Raw genomic sequence first — 15,613 nt, 5'->3', positions numbered from 1 at the left:
TTAAGTCACTGCAAGCAGAATCTAAGTGTCCATTCAGGCAAATAGTCCAACAGCTAGCTGAATATTACTACAAAAAGAAAAATTCTAATGGAGTTTGTTAACTTCCATCTCAACATATTACCACTATTTACTCTTAAATCCCCACTGGTAAAAGACTGAAAAATCCTCTGCCTATTAATGACACTGCAGGAAGGAAGAGAAAGTGAAAGAAGAACTGATTTCTATAATTTAATATCAGATCAATACCAAAAATCTCTTCCTTTTTTTATTTCTTCTCTTTGCCTATGCTCCATCCATAAGGAGGTCAAAACAATAAAAAAACCCTAAATTGCCAATATTAATACTTTGGTAAAATATGTATGTAGTGTATTAAATAGGTGGAGTGGAGAAACATTAGAAGAACACTTCTGAATAAGAAATAACATTGCCACAAGGCCTCAGAATACATAATTTACAGATAAATCAAGGGATTTATGAGCAATAGGCACAAACTGGGGATGTTTCCCAGCAAAATAAACATTCAGCGTAGACTGCCTGAAGGTGAGTTTTTTCTTAGAAAAACAAAACTCATGAATTCACCATTAGGAAAGCCTAAACATATAAAACAACTCAAACTTTTTGCAGAAAAAAAACCTAGTTTTCCCCAGTGCACTATATGCTCCTGCTTTGATTTTCATGCAGTCCAACTTCTGCATACCATTTTTCTCACCAGTTCTTTGCCCTAGTGATTCTTTATTACACTAGCATGGGTTTTGAGACTATTCCCTTATTTACCAGTTTAATCATTATCCTTTTTTTCTAGACCAATCTCTTTTTTGCAAACTCACTCCCCAAGATATTCCTCCTTCATTTCTGTTTAATTCTTAAAAGCATAACTCTCATGACCAATGGATTTCTCTGCTACAAATTCATTCCTCTTTAACTTTGTCATTGTCCTTGCTGAACAGTTACTCTACTCCAAAATTAATTTGGTTCCATACCATACTCCATATGGTTCCATACTTTCTCAACATCTCCAACTTAGTCCATGAAACTCCCCATCACTGGTGGCTATTTCTCCTCTAATCATTGTAGATGTTCACCATCTCTTCAGAAGTCTCATTTATGCCCTGTGTATTTGTCCTTCCTTCCACATCCTTGTCTACAGCCCAAACAAGTCTACTCAAGGTATTATCCTAAGGATTCTTTTTGTGTCTATCACTCAGAGTATCCCTCCAGCACTCTCATTACACAGAAGCTGCCAGCCTTTATTTCTAAAACCCCACAGACAAGACAATTGAACATAAATGAATAATTAATGGCTGAGAGAAAAATGGAAACACAGTTGCAGAAAAATTCTTGAATAATCACCTTCTCTTTTTCTAATTTTGATTCACCAGGTCACATATTTAAAGAAGTACTCACTGTAGCTCTGTTCATTCTTCACAATGCTATTAATTAATGTTTTTCCCCTTCCTGACAGGAAAACCACTCAAGAACATGCTTGAACTCATGCATACAAGCAGCCACACTTGAAGAGAAGCATATGCTTTATCTCTACACTGCAAAATAAATAAGAACCAGAAATAAATTCTACTGAGAGAGTACCATCAACTTCTAGGGAGTTTTAAATACAAAATGAAAAGCTTCCAATGCTTATGGCTGAGAAAATAACCTTCAAAATGCAAGCTTAAGCTGATGCAGCCTGGTACTGACATGCAAACACTCTATCTCTCCTGCTGCTCAGAGTTTCCCACACACAGCAACAAACTGAAAACTGCCTTTTCACAGCTGCTATTCTGAAACCTGGGGGAATCAGCTGCAATGCACAAGAACTGGGCTGCTTTCAATTCAGTGGAGCTCTTCTAGGCAGAAATGGGCCCTGGAGACAGGCAGTAGGCAAATGAGAAGGACTCGAGCAGACTAGACTGTCCCTCACCCTGCCTCCCATCCCGAATGGCAAGAGCCAGAAGTCCCGGAGAGCCTGAGTGCCAGACCTGAGCATGCCACTGCCACCAGCTGGCAGCAGGAGGAGTAACTTGGAAATACAGGAGGCATGTTTGCAGCTAATGTGCCAAAAATTCCAATATGAAAACTGACTTCAGGATTAAACGCTTAAAAGCCTTAGAGACTGGCACCTGGTTCAGAGAGAGTAACATACAAACTGGGGCTCAGTACAACTCAATAGAGAACCAGAGTCAAGGCATAAAGACAAACACCCCAAAACACCCCTCAATGAGCAGAGACAAGGTGGAGAGCCAAGCACTTTCCTAGCAGACCACAAACACATCATCCCATCTTACTCTAAGGATACCTCTCTGGTCAATAAAGCAAGTCTTGTCGCTGAGCTATTTATTAGCTCTCCACTTGCAGCAAGGCCAGCAGCAGGAGGCAGGTATATGTTAAGCTAGCAAAGTAAGGGACATCTACACACAAGGTAAAAACAAGGATAAGGGGAGAGTAGAACACAAATACAAGGGTACATTAAAAAAACAAACCAATACATACTGAAAGCAACTTCAGGATGACATTCACCAGGATTAAAAAGAAATGGTACAAAGCCAGAAAGAGAAAAAACTACTCTAATAACCAGCATGAAAATGAAAAGGCAATCAGTAAATAGTGTCCCCAAGCATGAACTGGTGACAACAGGTTTGCATGGGGAAGCAAGGGGGGGAAAAATGAAATTTTCTATTATGGAAATACATTGCTCAATAAATAGTAAACTAGCAACCATACAGTATTTTCTGTTCTGGCAATAGTGTACAGTTAAAGACAGCAGGTAATAATTGATATTTTGATATATTGCACCTCAGGCAGGTAAAGGAGTGTGGATCAAGGGGAAGAAAAGGGCTTTGTCCAGCTTTGTTATTCCACAGCACCAGTGAGTGTATTTCACAGATGATGTCTGAGAAAGTATTAAAGACAAGATGAGCTGATTTGGTATTTCTTCCTCTCAATCACCAATTACAGAACTTCAGATACACAAAATGCAATGTGAGAATAACCACTGCAAAGGGCTTAGAAATGCAAGGCAGCCCAGCCAGACAATTCCCCTGTACAGTCCCTGAAGAGAGGGTGGCAATCAACTGATCCTTCCAACTTTCCTCCTGTCAGCTCCCCTGTAGAAAAAAACCCTAATAACTAGTTTTCCACAGGCACTTCAAATGGGGTATTTGCCCACAGAGTTAACACATTTGTCAAACTCTGTGGGTGACAGAAAAAAAGAACCTCAGGTCATGCATTCAGAAAACAAAAAATAAAATTGTCCCATCCAATAATAATACCTACTCCAATTTCAAAGGCAAGTACAGGTAAAATAGGCAATGAAAACAAAACAACAACAACAACAACAAAAAAAAAAAAAGCAGGCAAAAGAAGAGAGTGATAAATTTTTCATCGTAGTAGAGCAGGTTTGCAGACTGTCCAAACATGTTCACTTCATTACCCAGCTGTTTACCAACATGTGGTTTTCCCTGCACACTGCCAGCTTCTGGCCAAGCCACACTGATCCATTGATCAGTGCTGAGCTGCTAGGCCAGAAGAAGAATTTAAGATTAAAACAAAACTCTGATGGGCTGTCATTTCTAAGTGGCACTTGCTACTAGGAGGCTTTGCTTCTCTCATCACCCCTCTGTACTTCTTCAGCCATGGCTGATTCAATTGCCCATGGAGAGCAACATTCCTACTGCAGGCAAAAACCAACTTCTTCCCCAAACAGCTGGTTCTCACAGGGGGAGAAAGATCTATTTGTGAATAACCTTGTCTCCACATGTAGACAGTTCTGCAGGCTACCATATTATGGGTTTTGACAGGATTTACCAGAACTCTCTATACTCATCTGACTAAAAATAAAAATTATACACAGCTTAGAGCATGATGACAAGGTGTTATAGAGAAAAAATAAGGAAATAAACTTGATTTAAAATTACTTTCAATAACACCACAAAAAGAACTGAAATTTGTTAAGGAAGCAATGAAGGTAAAATTGGAAGACACGTTCCTAGAAAGATCTTTAGCAGAATTTTGACCAGATGAACAAGTTTTATAGCTATGTTTTTTCTCTGAAATGTGTCTAGAGTTTCCAAAAACAGTGGTTTTGGCTGTATTCTTCTTGCTACCTTGGCAATGCAGAAAGTAACATCTAATGAAGTATGTTCAGAGGCCAGAAGACAATTTTTCTTTCCCAAAACATGCTTAGCCAATAAATAAGCAAATACACATCACAAGCTCAAAAGCAAGGAGATACAGGGCTTGAGAGAGAAGAAAGACAAACACTGGGGATAAAATTGAAGTCCAGAGAATGAAGTCTATCCCCAGAAGCAGTATTTCCTGACAGTGTTATGTAGTTAACACACATAATTATAAACCTCTCCTTTACAGATTAAGTCCAAGAAACAAGAAAGAATGAATGAACAAAATTCAGATGAAAATAAATTACTGATTACTGCTCCTACTTTCGAGAATTAGCTAGAAGTCAATGCTTTTGATTTACTCATGATTTAGTAGCTGGATGGGAGAGAAGGAATGGAAGGAAAATAGGTCATCAAGTATTCAGGAAGTAAACTCAGTTATGAATTCTACATGGCCAGATCAATTACTTCTAATACCTATCACCTATGAAAGCAAGACTTGAATTAGCAGCTTTGATGCACTAAGCCTTTCATACATTAAAAAATCTTGTTTAGCCTAGGAGCGCTACTTCTCCCTTAGTCTTGGATTTCTGTGTGGCTACTTGATTACTAAAGGTAATTTTATATTGTTGAGAAAGAAAAACACAGGAAAAACAGAAAACACACTTTTTTTTTTTTCCTCTGTGAGTTAATTGTAGCACTTTGCTGCCCCTTCCTTCCCCAGGAACTTTAACTCTGATTCACCTCCCATATACAGAACCTGCCTTTGGTTCTGTACACTCACTGAGTACAACTGGGTGGGTACATATGGGTGTACAACTGATTAGTATAGACAGCAGCTACCAGGGTTATCATCTAATCACTGACTCAGTACATACATACTCATACATATATGTTCATAAATACCACCTTCCCCTGATGGAAGACAGTCACAAGTCAATTTCTTTCATTAAACCTCATTCTATGGACAAATTCAATCTGGTGGTTTGAGATTCAGTTTGGCTGGGGTAGGAGAATGGAAGAAAGACGAATGGGCTTAGTTAACAATTGTCTTCTCTTTTGTTGGGACTAGAAACAAGGAGGAGTGAGAAGGCAGAAGAAAAAATTGGTGAAATATGTTTGAGGGGACTCATTAAAAAGTGGTAGCTACAAAAAAGTGACAGTCTCTTTAAACCAGGGACAGGCAAAATTTGCTTTATAAAAGAATAATATGTAATGATGCATCAATATTTCTCTGCAAGGTGGAAAATACACAACTAAATGTTCAGAAACATCTTTTGAAAACATGTTACTAAATACATACTAGCCCTTCTCTGTAGAGCTAGCTCCATCTTCAACAGGATATGCTACCTCACCATGCTACAAACACCATGCTTCAGTTCCACACCTCCAATATTTGATTATTCTCCCTTCTCTATCAAAAATCTACCAGCAACCAAAGTAAGGTAGGATGTAACAGCAGGTCATCAACTAACTCTGAACAGTTAAACAACTGTTAGTCAACAACTAACTAACAGTTAAAAAAAATATTTCTATCACATATGCATCCTAGAGACTAATAAAAAACCAAAGAGCCATATTATAAAAGTATGTGATTCAGCAAACCCTGGGCTAAATTATGTTGAATTTATCATTAAAAGCAAGATAGAAGAATTGATGGACTCTGGCCAATTATGCTAGTTCTTGTTTTTTCTTAAAGTTTGATTTTCTTTTTTAGTTAACCTTATCTACCACAATACAGCAGAGCTAATTTTACTTAGCAAGAAGAAAGGAGAAAGAAGAAAGGACAACAGAGGAGTGAAATGCTGCCTGCATTCAAAATTCTTTAATTAGTATAACAAAGTCGTTAAGTATGGTGGTTTAAAGATATCATACAGTATATTTTAATCTGATACTAAAGCAAGAACATAAGAAGCCAGCCAGACTGTAACCCATTTCCTTACTGATATTATAACGCAGTTGAAGATACTTGATATATGAATTCCATCTCATTCCCTTACTGGATAATATGTTCCACATTAAAAAGGAAACAAACTGCATTCCTCAATATTTGCTCAGCAATATGCCAAATGAACTGGCAGAAAGAACAAATTACTTCTGCTCTCAAGCAGGGTGGATACTATTATTAGGCTCTTGAAAGACTGCTGGTGCAAAAGCACTACAAGGAGTTCACAAGCTGAAACGACAGAGCATCACAGGTTCTCATTCCAAACCGTGCCTTGGATGACCCATGATGGACAGGGCATGCTGCAGCTACAGCTCTAGTGACATAGCACAGGTAGGGAACCTCAGGCCAGCTTCCAGTGGACTGCCAGCCACATGCTGTCACACAAATCAGAACTGAAGCAAAAGAGCAAGAGATCAAGTCCATATCCATATCCTGTCTTAGCAGATAGAAAATTAATTCAGGAAATCAGACAGAATTTTTATCCCATAGAATATGAGTCACAGAATCACATAATGGGTAAGGTTGGAAGGGGCAACAGTGGGTCATCTGGTCCAACCTGGCTGTTTAAGCAGGGTCATCCCAGAGCACATGGCACAGGATTGCATCCAGATGGTTCTTGAATATCTCCAGTCAGGGAGACTCCACAGCCTCTCTGGGCAATCTGTTCCTGTGTGCAATCATCTGCACAGAAAAGAAGCTCTTCCTCATACTCCAGTAAAGAACTTCTTTCTCATATTCAGATGCAACTTCTGTGCATCAGTTTCTGCCTGCTGTCTCTTCTCTTACTACTTTGCACCATGAAGAAGAACATCCTCTTGACATCCTCCCTTCAGATACTTAGACACCTTGACAAGGTCCCCTCTCAGTCATCTCCAGACCACCTGACACACCTCCCAAAGTGTCTTCCTTCAGGACATGGTTTAAGACAGGTGGTTGTACTCTCATTCCCAAGGCTGACATGAGGCCATGGTGCAGCACAGAGAACAGAAGTTAGACATGAAAGAGGGCTCCTTCAGACAGCTCTTGGCAATCCCAAACTATCAAAGCAGGTTCTCTGTATTCTCAAAACTCTTGACCAGTTCTATTACCCTACATGCAACAATTTACTGGGTAATATATACAAAATTGTCAAATAAGAGGAAAGACGGTTATGTGCATTTCATTAGGTCTAGAGAGACGTGCAACTCCTCAGAAGACTTATTTTTTGTGTTATGTCTTATTTAAAGACACTATTTCCTGATCAGGAAAAGACAAGTCATCCTTGTTCTGCAGCTAAATTCCTAACTATGACAAAAGTAGCTTTGTACGTACAGACATTTATGCAAAATCCAGAGTTCAAGTAAAAATAGTAATTAGTAAGAGCAATATTTAATTGTAGGTATCAAGTCAATTTTGTCAGTCTGTGCACTGCTCATAGTTAAATCTACAACAGTTTTATTTCTGCATTTGCTGCACATCAGTAATCTCTTTTCATACATTTTATTAATAAAACTAATTAATACAGTAGTTATTTTTAAAACAGTTCCTATACTTAGTGACTTAGATCAGTGAGAACTTCTAAATGCTCAGTATCTTCTGCAACTGATGGCCACAAACTGCAACTTGGAAGCTGATTAGGAAAATTTAATCAAGAGAAGGGCAATGGAGCAGTAGAGCAGGTCACACAGACAGGTTGTGAGATCTCATCCCTGGAGGCTTCTGAGCCCCCTGCTTAAACCTAGATTGATATCAACTCTACATCAAGTCTGCTTTGGCTTTGTCCAGTGAGAAGTCACACTTAGAGGCATCCAGATATCTCTTCAAAATATAATTTCTATGATGGTTTTGTGTTTGGGTAGGAAATTTCCAGTGGGTTGAAAATTATTATTTCAGATGTTCTTTGGCTTTCTGCCTAAAAAATGTCTCTAGAATTTAAGTACCTAACACTTAATAAAAACAAAATAATCTTCCAGAAACAATCTTATTATTATTACTACCATGTTGCCACATTAACTTGTCTGAGAATTCACTAAACACAAATACCAACAGAAGCCGTACTTCAGATACCCCTAAACATTTAGCACTGGATTTTGCAAACCCTTAGACATATGGAAGTATCAAAATTATAAAAGCCAAGTAGAATTAAATAATTATTGTGTCTTATCACTATCCTTCTAGAAAGTGATGTAGAATGAGGTTTTTGTTTGTTTCTTTTGTTTTGGATGAGTTTGTTTGTTTATAGAACTGAAAGTAAAAACACAGCTTTTTAGACCAAGCATTTCAAGAAGGGAGCTTTTAAGTAGTTACCTGGAAATGTAATGCCTTAATCCAAAACTTTAAGTATTCTACTCATTCAATGGCTCAAAATAAGAGAGAATAAACATAAATACCCACACGCACCTGCTAGTTCTCAAAGTTTGTCTTTCACGTACACGACACAGAGAACAACTTAGGTCAACCTTCATTAGAAGGTCATTCTCACCACAAGCATGCATGTTGATTGTTTCTGTGTATAAGAGAGCACACTCAGTAATTCATGAAACAAAATAGTTTTCTCCTTCACCTGTGTTTCATGGCTTAAATTGCTCGGGTTGGGTACAGACGGTCAGAACGCGACTGGCAGGAGGCACCTCTGGAAGGTTTAATTCCACCCATCAGGCACGCCGAGAAGCAGGAATATATCCTCCACCGCAGAACGGCCCCAGCGCGCCCGCTCCCTGCGCTCCTGTGCCCTTCGCACGGCGACTTCGAGCGCAACTCTAAAAACTTAAACGACTTCACCCCCGGTGACTGACGGGTTTCTAAATAAAGGGTGTGCTTCGGGCAAGGCGCGCTGACACCCAGCCCTGCAGCAGCCGCTCCGGCAGCGCCGCGGGCGCTCCCCGCGCCGCGCCCGGCCCCGCTCAACCTGTTGCGGGCCGGAGCGCCCCGGCGGCGGCGGCGGCGGAGCGGCACCGGCGGGCGGGACGGACGGCGCGGGATGGCCCGCGGGGGACGAGCGCACACGGCGGGGCAGGGGAGCGGGGAGGCGGGGGCTCACCTTCTGCTGCCGGCGGGCCATGTCCGTGGGCTGCTTGGCGTTGAAGGGGTGCGCGATGCACCTCGCGATGAACACGTAGAGCTGCAGCCGGAGCCGCTTCTCCCGCTCCTCTCGTTGCAGGCGCTCCTGCTCATCCCGGCCCTCGCTCAGCACCGAAGGGCTGGGGCTGGCTGCCCGTGCCGCCCCGGCCTCCCTGCCCCGCGAGTCCCGGGGCGGCTGCGGCAGCGAGCGCGGCGAGCCGCCGCCCGCCGCCACCAGCACGTCCCGCCGCTCCTCTTCCAGCAGCTCATCGGACTCCTCCTCGCTGGAGGAAGGGTCCAGCATCGCTCTCGGCGGGCGCGCCCCTCGGCCGGGCACGGAGCGAGGCGGGGAGCGGCGCGCACCTTTCCGGACACGTCGAGTTTACACACGGACTGTTTCCGACCCGCGGCGGCCGCCGGGCGGGAGCGGCGGGGCGGGGAGCAGAGGCGGGGTTTGGGAAGGGGGTCGAGCCTGGGTTGCCGTGGGAATTGCTCCGAGCGGCTCCCGGCGGAGGCAGAGGCGGGACTGGGGCCGGGCTAACATCTCCTCCCGCCCCGCCGAGCGCTGCGGCCCGCGAGTGTCCGGGACGGGGTCGGGCCGGCTGCGCTGGGACTGCCGTAACACCGCAGCTGCCAACGCAGCCCAGCGCAGGGCTCGGCTCGGCTCGGTTCGGCTCGGTTCGGTTCGGCTGCCCCGCTCCCTTTGCCAGGGAGCCCGCAGCAGCGCTGCTCCGCTCGGGCCCTGCCGGCCCTGGCAAAGGCTGGCTCCTTGCCCCGCGTCCCGGGCAGCCTGGGAATCGCGACCGCCGCTCGCCAGCCGGCTCGGGCTCACGGCGGGACTCCCCGCTGGACGGGCAGAGCCGACGCTGTGCTCGCCGTCGACCCCGATCCTCGCTGGCATCTTCTGCCAAGTGCTGGTGGGGAATGAGAGGCATCTCAAATGGCCCCAGAATAGGAAGCCACCGAAGCCGTGCATTTCTGAGGCAGTGGTCTGATGCCGAAGTGTACATTGTTCTCACAGGTTACTTCTGTTGACAGCTTGCAGCCACAAATAGGTGTTTCACATCTGTCTGAAATCGTTTTTTTAGGCTATCTAGATCCAGATAGGTGCATAGTCTCAGTGGTTGTTGTCACAGTTAAGGCTGTGAAAAACATACAAAAGCCTACCACTAGAACTTGCTAAAATTAAACCAAAAAGGCTTCACCATGTGAGAGTCAAATTTATGGAGTCTGATCAGGGCCTCCTGGGAAGGCAGACTGGGGGAGGAAAGGGACATCAGATTTTGTGTGGATCAAGTCCTTCTCTCACTCCCCACATAACCCACAGGTGATGGTGCTGGTACCAGGGAAGACAAGGGAACTACTGTGCAAGGAAGTATTAGGGGCTAGGAGGACAAAGGCTAGAGGGATGGACTGGCACACAGAAAGGCCATGCAGCTCTGAAACGATAGCAGCTGAGGCTGTGTCCACACTGCTCCAGGTCCTGCTCATTAGCAGTGGCAAGTTTTCAAAGCCCTGTATGAAAACTCAACAAACTCAGGCAGCCAACCTGATTCTCACTGTATGAACAGACTTGGGTTTAGAGAGGTGAAGGACTCTAGTCGGTTATCAATATTTTGAAGTGCCCAGTACTGCAAATTTGGGAAGGATCTTTAAAGATGTCAGTTACCTCCCTAGTGAACCAGCTCTCAGAAGGTGGAATTTCTCCTGCTGTGAGCAGCAACTATTAGCTAGATGGCAGCATTAAGCATTAAGAGTCTGAGTTCTTGTGCCTCTGGATCTGTACCAGGGGAATGAGGGGAACACTGAGGGATAGTTGTGCTAACAAACACTCTGGATTTCTTCACACTTTGGGTGCAAAATGTAGCAGTTGAACAGAAATAGGTGGGGCTATTTTTATAAGTGGCTTCTGTCCTGAACATTAACTAACGGTAGTAAGCAAAGTCTGCGAAATGCAGAAAGGTAGTCGGGGAAAAACATAGATGTCAACCTATTGAACATCTCTGGTCACATTTCCTCAGTGCAGTAATTGGTAAAGCCACTTTTTGTGGGACCACCATCATCAATCACATGCCAGTGTTTGTGTCTCCATGGCAAGTAGTGCTTGTCCTATAGTAGATAAGGGGTAGTTCCATAAAAATTATAGTTACTGTCAATTACTTTTTCACTAAGAGGAATACAATTTTCACTCAGATTTGCAGATGCCTTTTGCAAAAACTTGTTCTCATTCTAATAGCAAATAAAAAAAAAGTAGCACAACAAAAATCTTGCCACTCAAGATATGCAAAGCACAAATTGGGATGTGAATTCTGTGAAACTTTAAAGCAGTCAGGTCCCAAACAATTTTAAATGTAATGGCTCAATCCAGCAGTCTCATCTCTGAACTACTGCTGCATTAAGGCCAGGATAATCATGTTATCATACATAAGATTACATGACTCTTCTTTTTAGAAAATATTATGGTTGCTCCACTAGCTGCCTGAACCCTTACGGAGGGGAGATGTCTCTCTTACTTTCTCTCACACTTTGTATCAGAATCAGAATTGTTAAGATGGAAATGAACTTTCTTAGCTTGTCTAGTCCAACTGGCAGAGTAGGGTCACTTTAAGCAGATTTCCCAGATGGAAAATCTGGGTCCAATCAGGTTTTGAACATCTACAAGGATAAGACTCCACAATCTCCCTGGGCAATTCATGGCCATGTTTGACCACTCTCACAGTAAAAAAAAGCTTTGTCCTTTGTCTAAACAGAATTAATTTTCTGTATTTCATTTTGTGCCCATTACTTCTTATCCTTCCTAGGGCATCACTGAGAAGAGCCATCTGTCTCTGTGTTCTTTATTCCCCTCCATCAGGTATTTATAAATTGATAAGATTCCCATGAGCCTCCTCTTTTCCAGTTTGAACTGTCCCAGCTTTCTCAGCCTCTCCACGCTCCAAATCATTGATCACCTTCCTGACCTTTTTCTTGCTTCAGCACATCCACTTTCTTCTTGCATCATGGAGACCAGCACTCCTCCAGTGCAGAGGAGAGGAGAAGGATCTGCTGGTGGCACTCATTCCAATGCAGCCCAGGATGCTGTTGGCCTTCATTGCTGCAAGGGTGCATTTCTGGCTCCTGTTCAGCACGGTGTCCAGCAAAACTTCAATCTTTCTGAAAAGCTGCTTTCAGAAGCCAGCTCCTAGCCTGCACTGATGCATGGAAGTTTTCATCTTCTAGGTGCAGGACTTCACAGTTTCCTTTGCTGAGTTCTTGAGATTCCTGTTTGCTATTTTCTCCAGCTTGTTGAGACACACAACAGTCACAGGATCATGTGGTGTATCAACTACTCCTCCCAAGTCCACAGTGCTGTCAGAGGGTGTGCTCGGTCCCATTGTCCAGAGATGTTAAATGGCATTGGTCACAGTATCAGTCCCTGGGTACAGCACAACTGGTGGGCTATCAGTGATCTTTGTGTCAGTGATCACAAACCTTTAGTCCAGGCAGCTTAGTGTTCCCACCTAGCCAGCCTGCCCTTCATCAGTTTGTCTATGAGACTGCTGTGGGAGAGAGGCACTGTTGAAAGCCTGGTTGAAGTCAAGGTAAACAACATCCACTGCTCTCTGCTCATCCACCAAGTGAATTGCTCAGTCATGAAAACCTATCAGGCTGCTTAAGCATAATTTCTCCTCCATAGACCCATGTGGGCTATCCCACCAGTTTTCTGCTTTGAATATGTTTGGAAACAGTTTCCAGAGTTACTTGCTCCATCATTTTCACAGGAATTAAAGTGAGGCTGACTGTTTTGTAGTTCTTTTATTCTTTACTCTTTTCTTCTAGTCTTTACTGAAGATAGTGCTATTTGCTTTCTTCCACTACTTAAAACAGCCATGTCTTCCCTAGAGCTGCATGCAAAGAACCTCTAGCAAGTCAGCAAAAGTCTCATGCATTGCTTTTAGGCCTCAGCTTTTTTCCCCGTATCTCCTTTTTTGGAGAAAAAGATGAATTTTAGAAACAATTTAGATTTTGTTTTCCATCAGACCAGGCTCAAAATAGAATGTTCTCAGCTTGGAATTGGGTACATTGATAAAATAAATTGGCAATAACTATCAGCATATCTACCAGCTTAGGATGAGCACCCTTACCTTCTGCTGCTATTTGTATCACAACCTTTTATTTGATCTTGTGTACTTCTTAAAGCTACTCTGATGTTTCTGCAGAGCACAAAAGCTACTTTTCTGGAGCTCTTTTTGTACTTCCCTGATAATGCTACCCTCAAATAATGGTGGTATCAGTCTTATAGGAATCAGTCAGAATGCAGTCCCTGAGTTTCTCAGATGCTTGTGTTCAAATGCTCACCCAGTTAAGTGCACAAATGTCAATGGATTATATTTATATTCAAATACATATAAGCTTAAAAAAAATTCCAACCACAACAATGAAAAGTCAATAATTAGTTCCCTTTAAGAAAATTTAATTAAAACCATTTTATTTATATTTACTCTTCAATTTGTCCAACCTCAGCTCAGATTTATATACAATTGCACTCATTTGACTGCATTTTTTTCTGCCTAGGTATTATATTCTGCCTTACTTAGTTTGTAGAATATATTAATCTAAACAAAATGGTGTTAAGAACTGGACTGTTCTTTTTTATATGGCAATGAAATGAGGATATTGTTGTTAAGGTTAGCTTTTTAGGGGATACAAGAAACAATAAAATAGCTAGTCATGAAAAGATCAGTTTTGAACTGAATCAAGATTTTTTTTCCCAAGATATAAAAATTGTAGCTATGTTTTCAAATCCTTCATTTGAGAAAATATGAGGCCAAAATTAAGGCATATAAGAACTTATTTATGCTCAGTAAAAGATTTCCTAGTAGAGAATCAGTGTCTTGTAATTCACCTGTAACTGTCTTTTGGTCATAAAATTCATTTTTTTTTTTGAGGCTCAGTAATGAGTTTTAGCTTCATGCATAGCACTGTCATTTTAGACACTTCTTGTACTATTTTTCTCTAATGTTTTGGATTACAAAATTGTGTGATTAAGCATGAATCTCACCTTATGTTATTTGTAAGCTGGTCATAGCCAAAGCCAGACATGACAATGATGTTTCTAGGGCGCTTTGTAATTGTTTTTTCATGAGACTATACCACACTAGGCAGCACTTAGTGGTGGGTGAAGTACTGCTTCACCCTTCCCCTTACCCACTGTGACCTCCTTTGTTTGTATACCATGAACTTGTGGATAAAAACTTCAAAGCAGGACAGAATACTTCCTCAAAAGTACAAAACCTAAATGTAAAGTAGAAAAACATATTTTTCATTTAAAAAATTTAGTGGATTTCTTTTTTTTTTCATAAAAGATGGTTGAGTATGTATTGCTTTTGTGGTCTTGCTTACTGCTTCTGGAGGCATTTGTTGACACTGTTGTCCATTTGTATGTATGAGCTTTTGCCTAGGCAAAAACACATAATAAAAATGCTCTAGGAGCCTATGGTATTGTTAATGTGTATTTACAATCTGCTTGGAAGAATATAAGTTTGAAAGTTCAAAAGAACTTACATTCTTTTCCTGATGATTTCCTGATGATTTGTGTACAATAGATCTTCAGAAAAACTAATTTATCAGCATTTGTGTACTGCTATCACTGTAGTGCTCACCTCTACAGTATGAGAAGTTTGTGCATAGCTAATACATTTTCCAGTCCCCAGTTTTTCCATAGAAGATTAATTTCATCCTTTGTGAAGAGTTTGCAGGAGGTGGATAAAATTTCTGCCAGTTTAATTTCTAAAATATAGTATAAATTCATTTCATTTCAGGAATGCATCTCTCCCAGAGGCATGTCATTTGGTACCTCTCTATTCCTTTCAGGTGTTCTGCACAGATTCAAGTATTTGGATGGGAATTTGTAAAAAGAAATCACTGGACATTGTGATCAACAGCACACATAAAATGGGTAGTAGTAATAACTGACTTCCAAAGAACAGAGCTCTTCAGCTTGTGTTGATAAAATAGAGCTTTCCTTGAAAACCAGGCTTGCCACCGATTTTCTTCATAGTGGGTCTCAGTATAGGACAATACAGGTTGTGGGACTCTGAATAAATGTTCAGACAGCTTCTTTCTGTCTTTGTCTGAAAAGATGGGATTTGTTTTTTTTTGGTCCTCTCAACCAGACAAGCAAGTGGCAGAGCATTCACAGGCTTAGAAGATGGAGAGGTTGCACTCTTTCAGCCAGCCTCACACTGTTCCTCTGCTTCAAAGTCTTTCTTGTTCATTGCTACTTGCATTTGTAGACAATGTGTAATATATTCTTCTCCTATGTAAACACCTTTGTTCCACTGATGTATACAGAATTGCAGAGTTTGGGACAGCATTCCTCCCACACGATTCCATTTGATCTGACTCTCTATGAGTAATCATTAAACAAAATGGCTTTTATGTCCTGATAGTTCTTTTTGGCAAGCCAGAGCTTGATGCTGGTGTTCATGAATTAGATAAATCTCAGACAAGAGCATAGGGAGGATCAAAGAGC

The 15,613-nt window shown here is 41.9% G+C and overlaps 1 protein-coding gene across 3 annotated transcripts in view; it reads right to left on the bottom strand.

Moving 5' to 3' along the window:
* The window catches only part of CADPS2 (calcium dependent secretion activator 2), a 282,539-nt gene extending 273,046 nt beyond the window's left edge, over positions 1 to 9,493 (bottom strand). For all 3 annotated transcript variants that reach the window (XM_030238173.2, XM_050969712.1, XM_050969713.1), the window contains exon 1: positions 9,080 to 9,493. In XM_030238173.2, the coding sequence (XP_030094033.1) occupies positions 9,080 to 9,403 (324 nt within the window). In that variant the 5' untranslated portion in view covers positions 9,404 to 9,493. The remainder of the gene's footprint in view (positions 1 to 9,079) is intronic.
* Between the last annotated feature and the right edge of the window lie 6,120 nt (positions 9,494 to 15,613).

This window comes from Serinus canaria, chromosome 1A (genome assembly GCF_022539315.1).
Source record: "Serinus canaria isolate serCan28SL12 chromosome 1A, serCan2020, whole genome shotgun sequence".
Taxonomy (NCBI): domain Eukaryota; kingdom Metazoa; phylum Chordata; class Aves; order Passeriformes; family Fringillidae; genus Serinus; species Serinus canaria.
The sequence above is the reverse complement of the archived record's forward strand: the minus strand, read 5'-3'. Positions and strand labels throughout refer to the sequence as shown.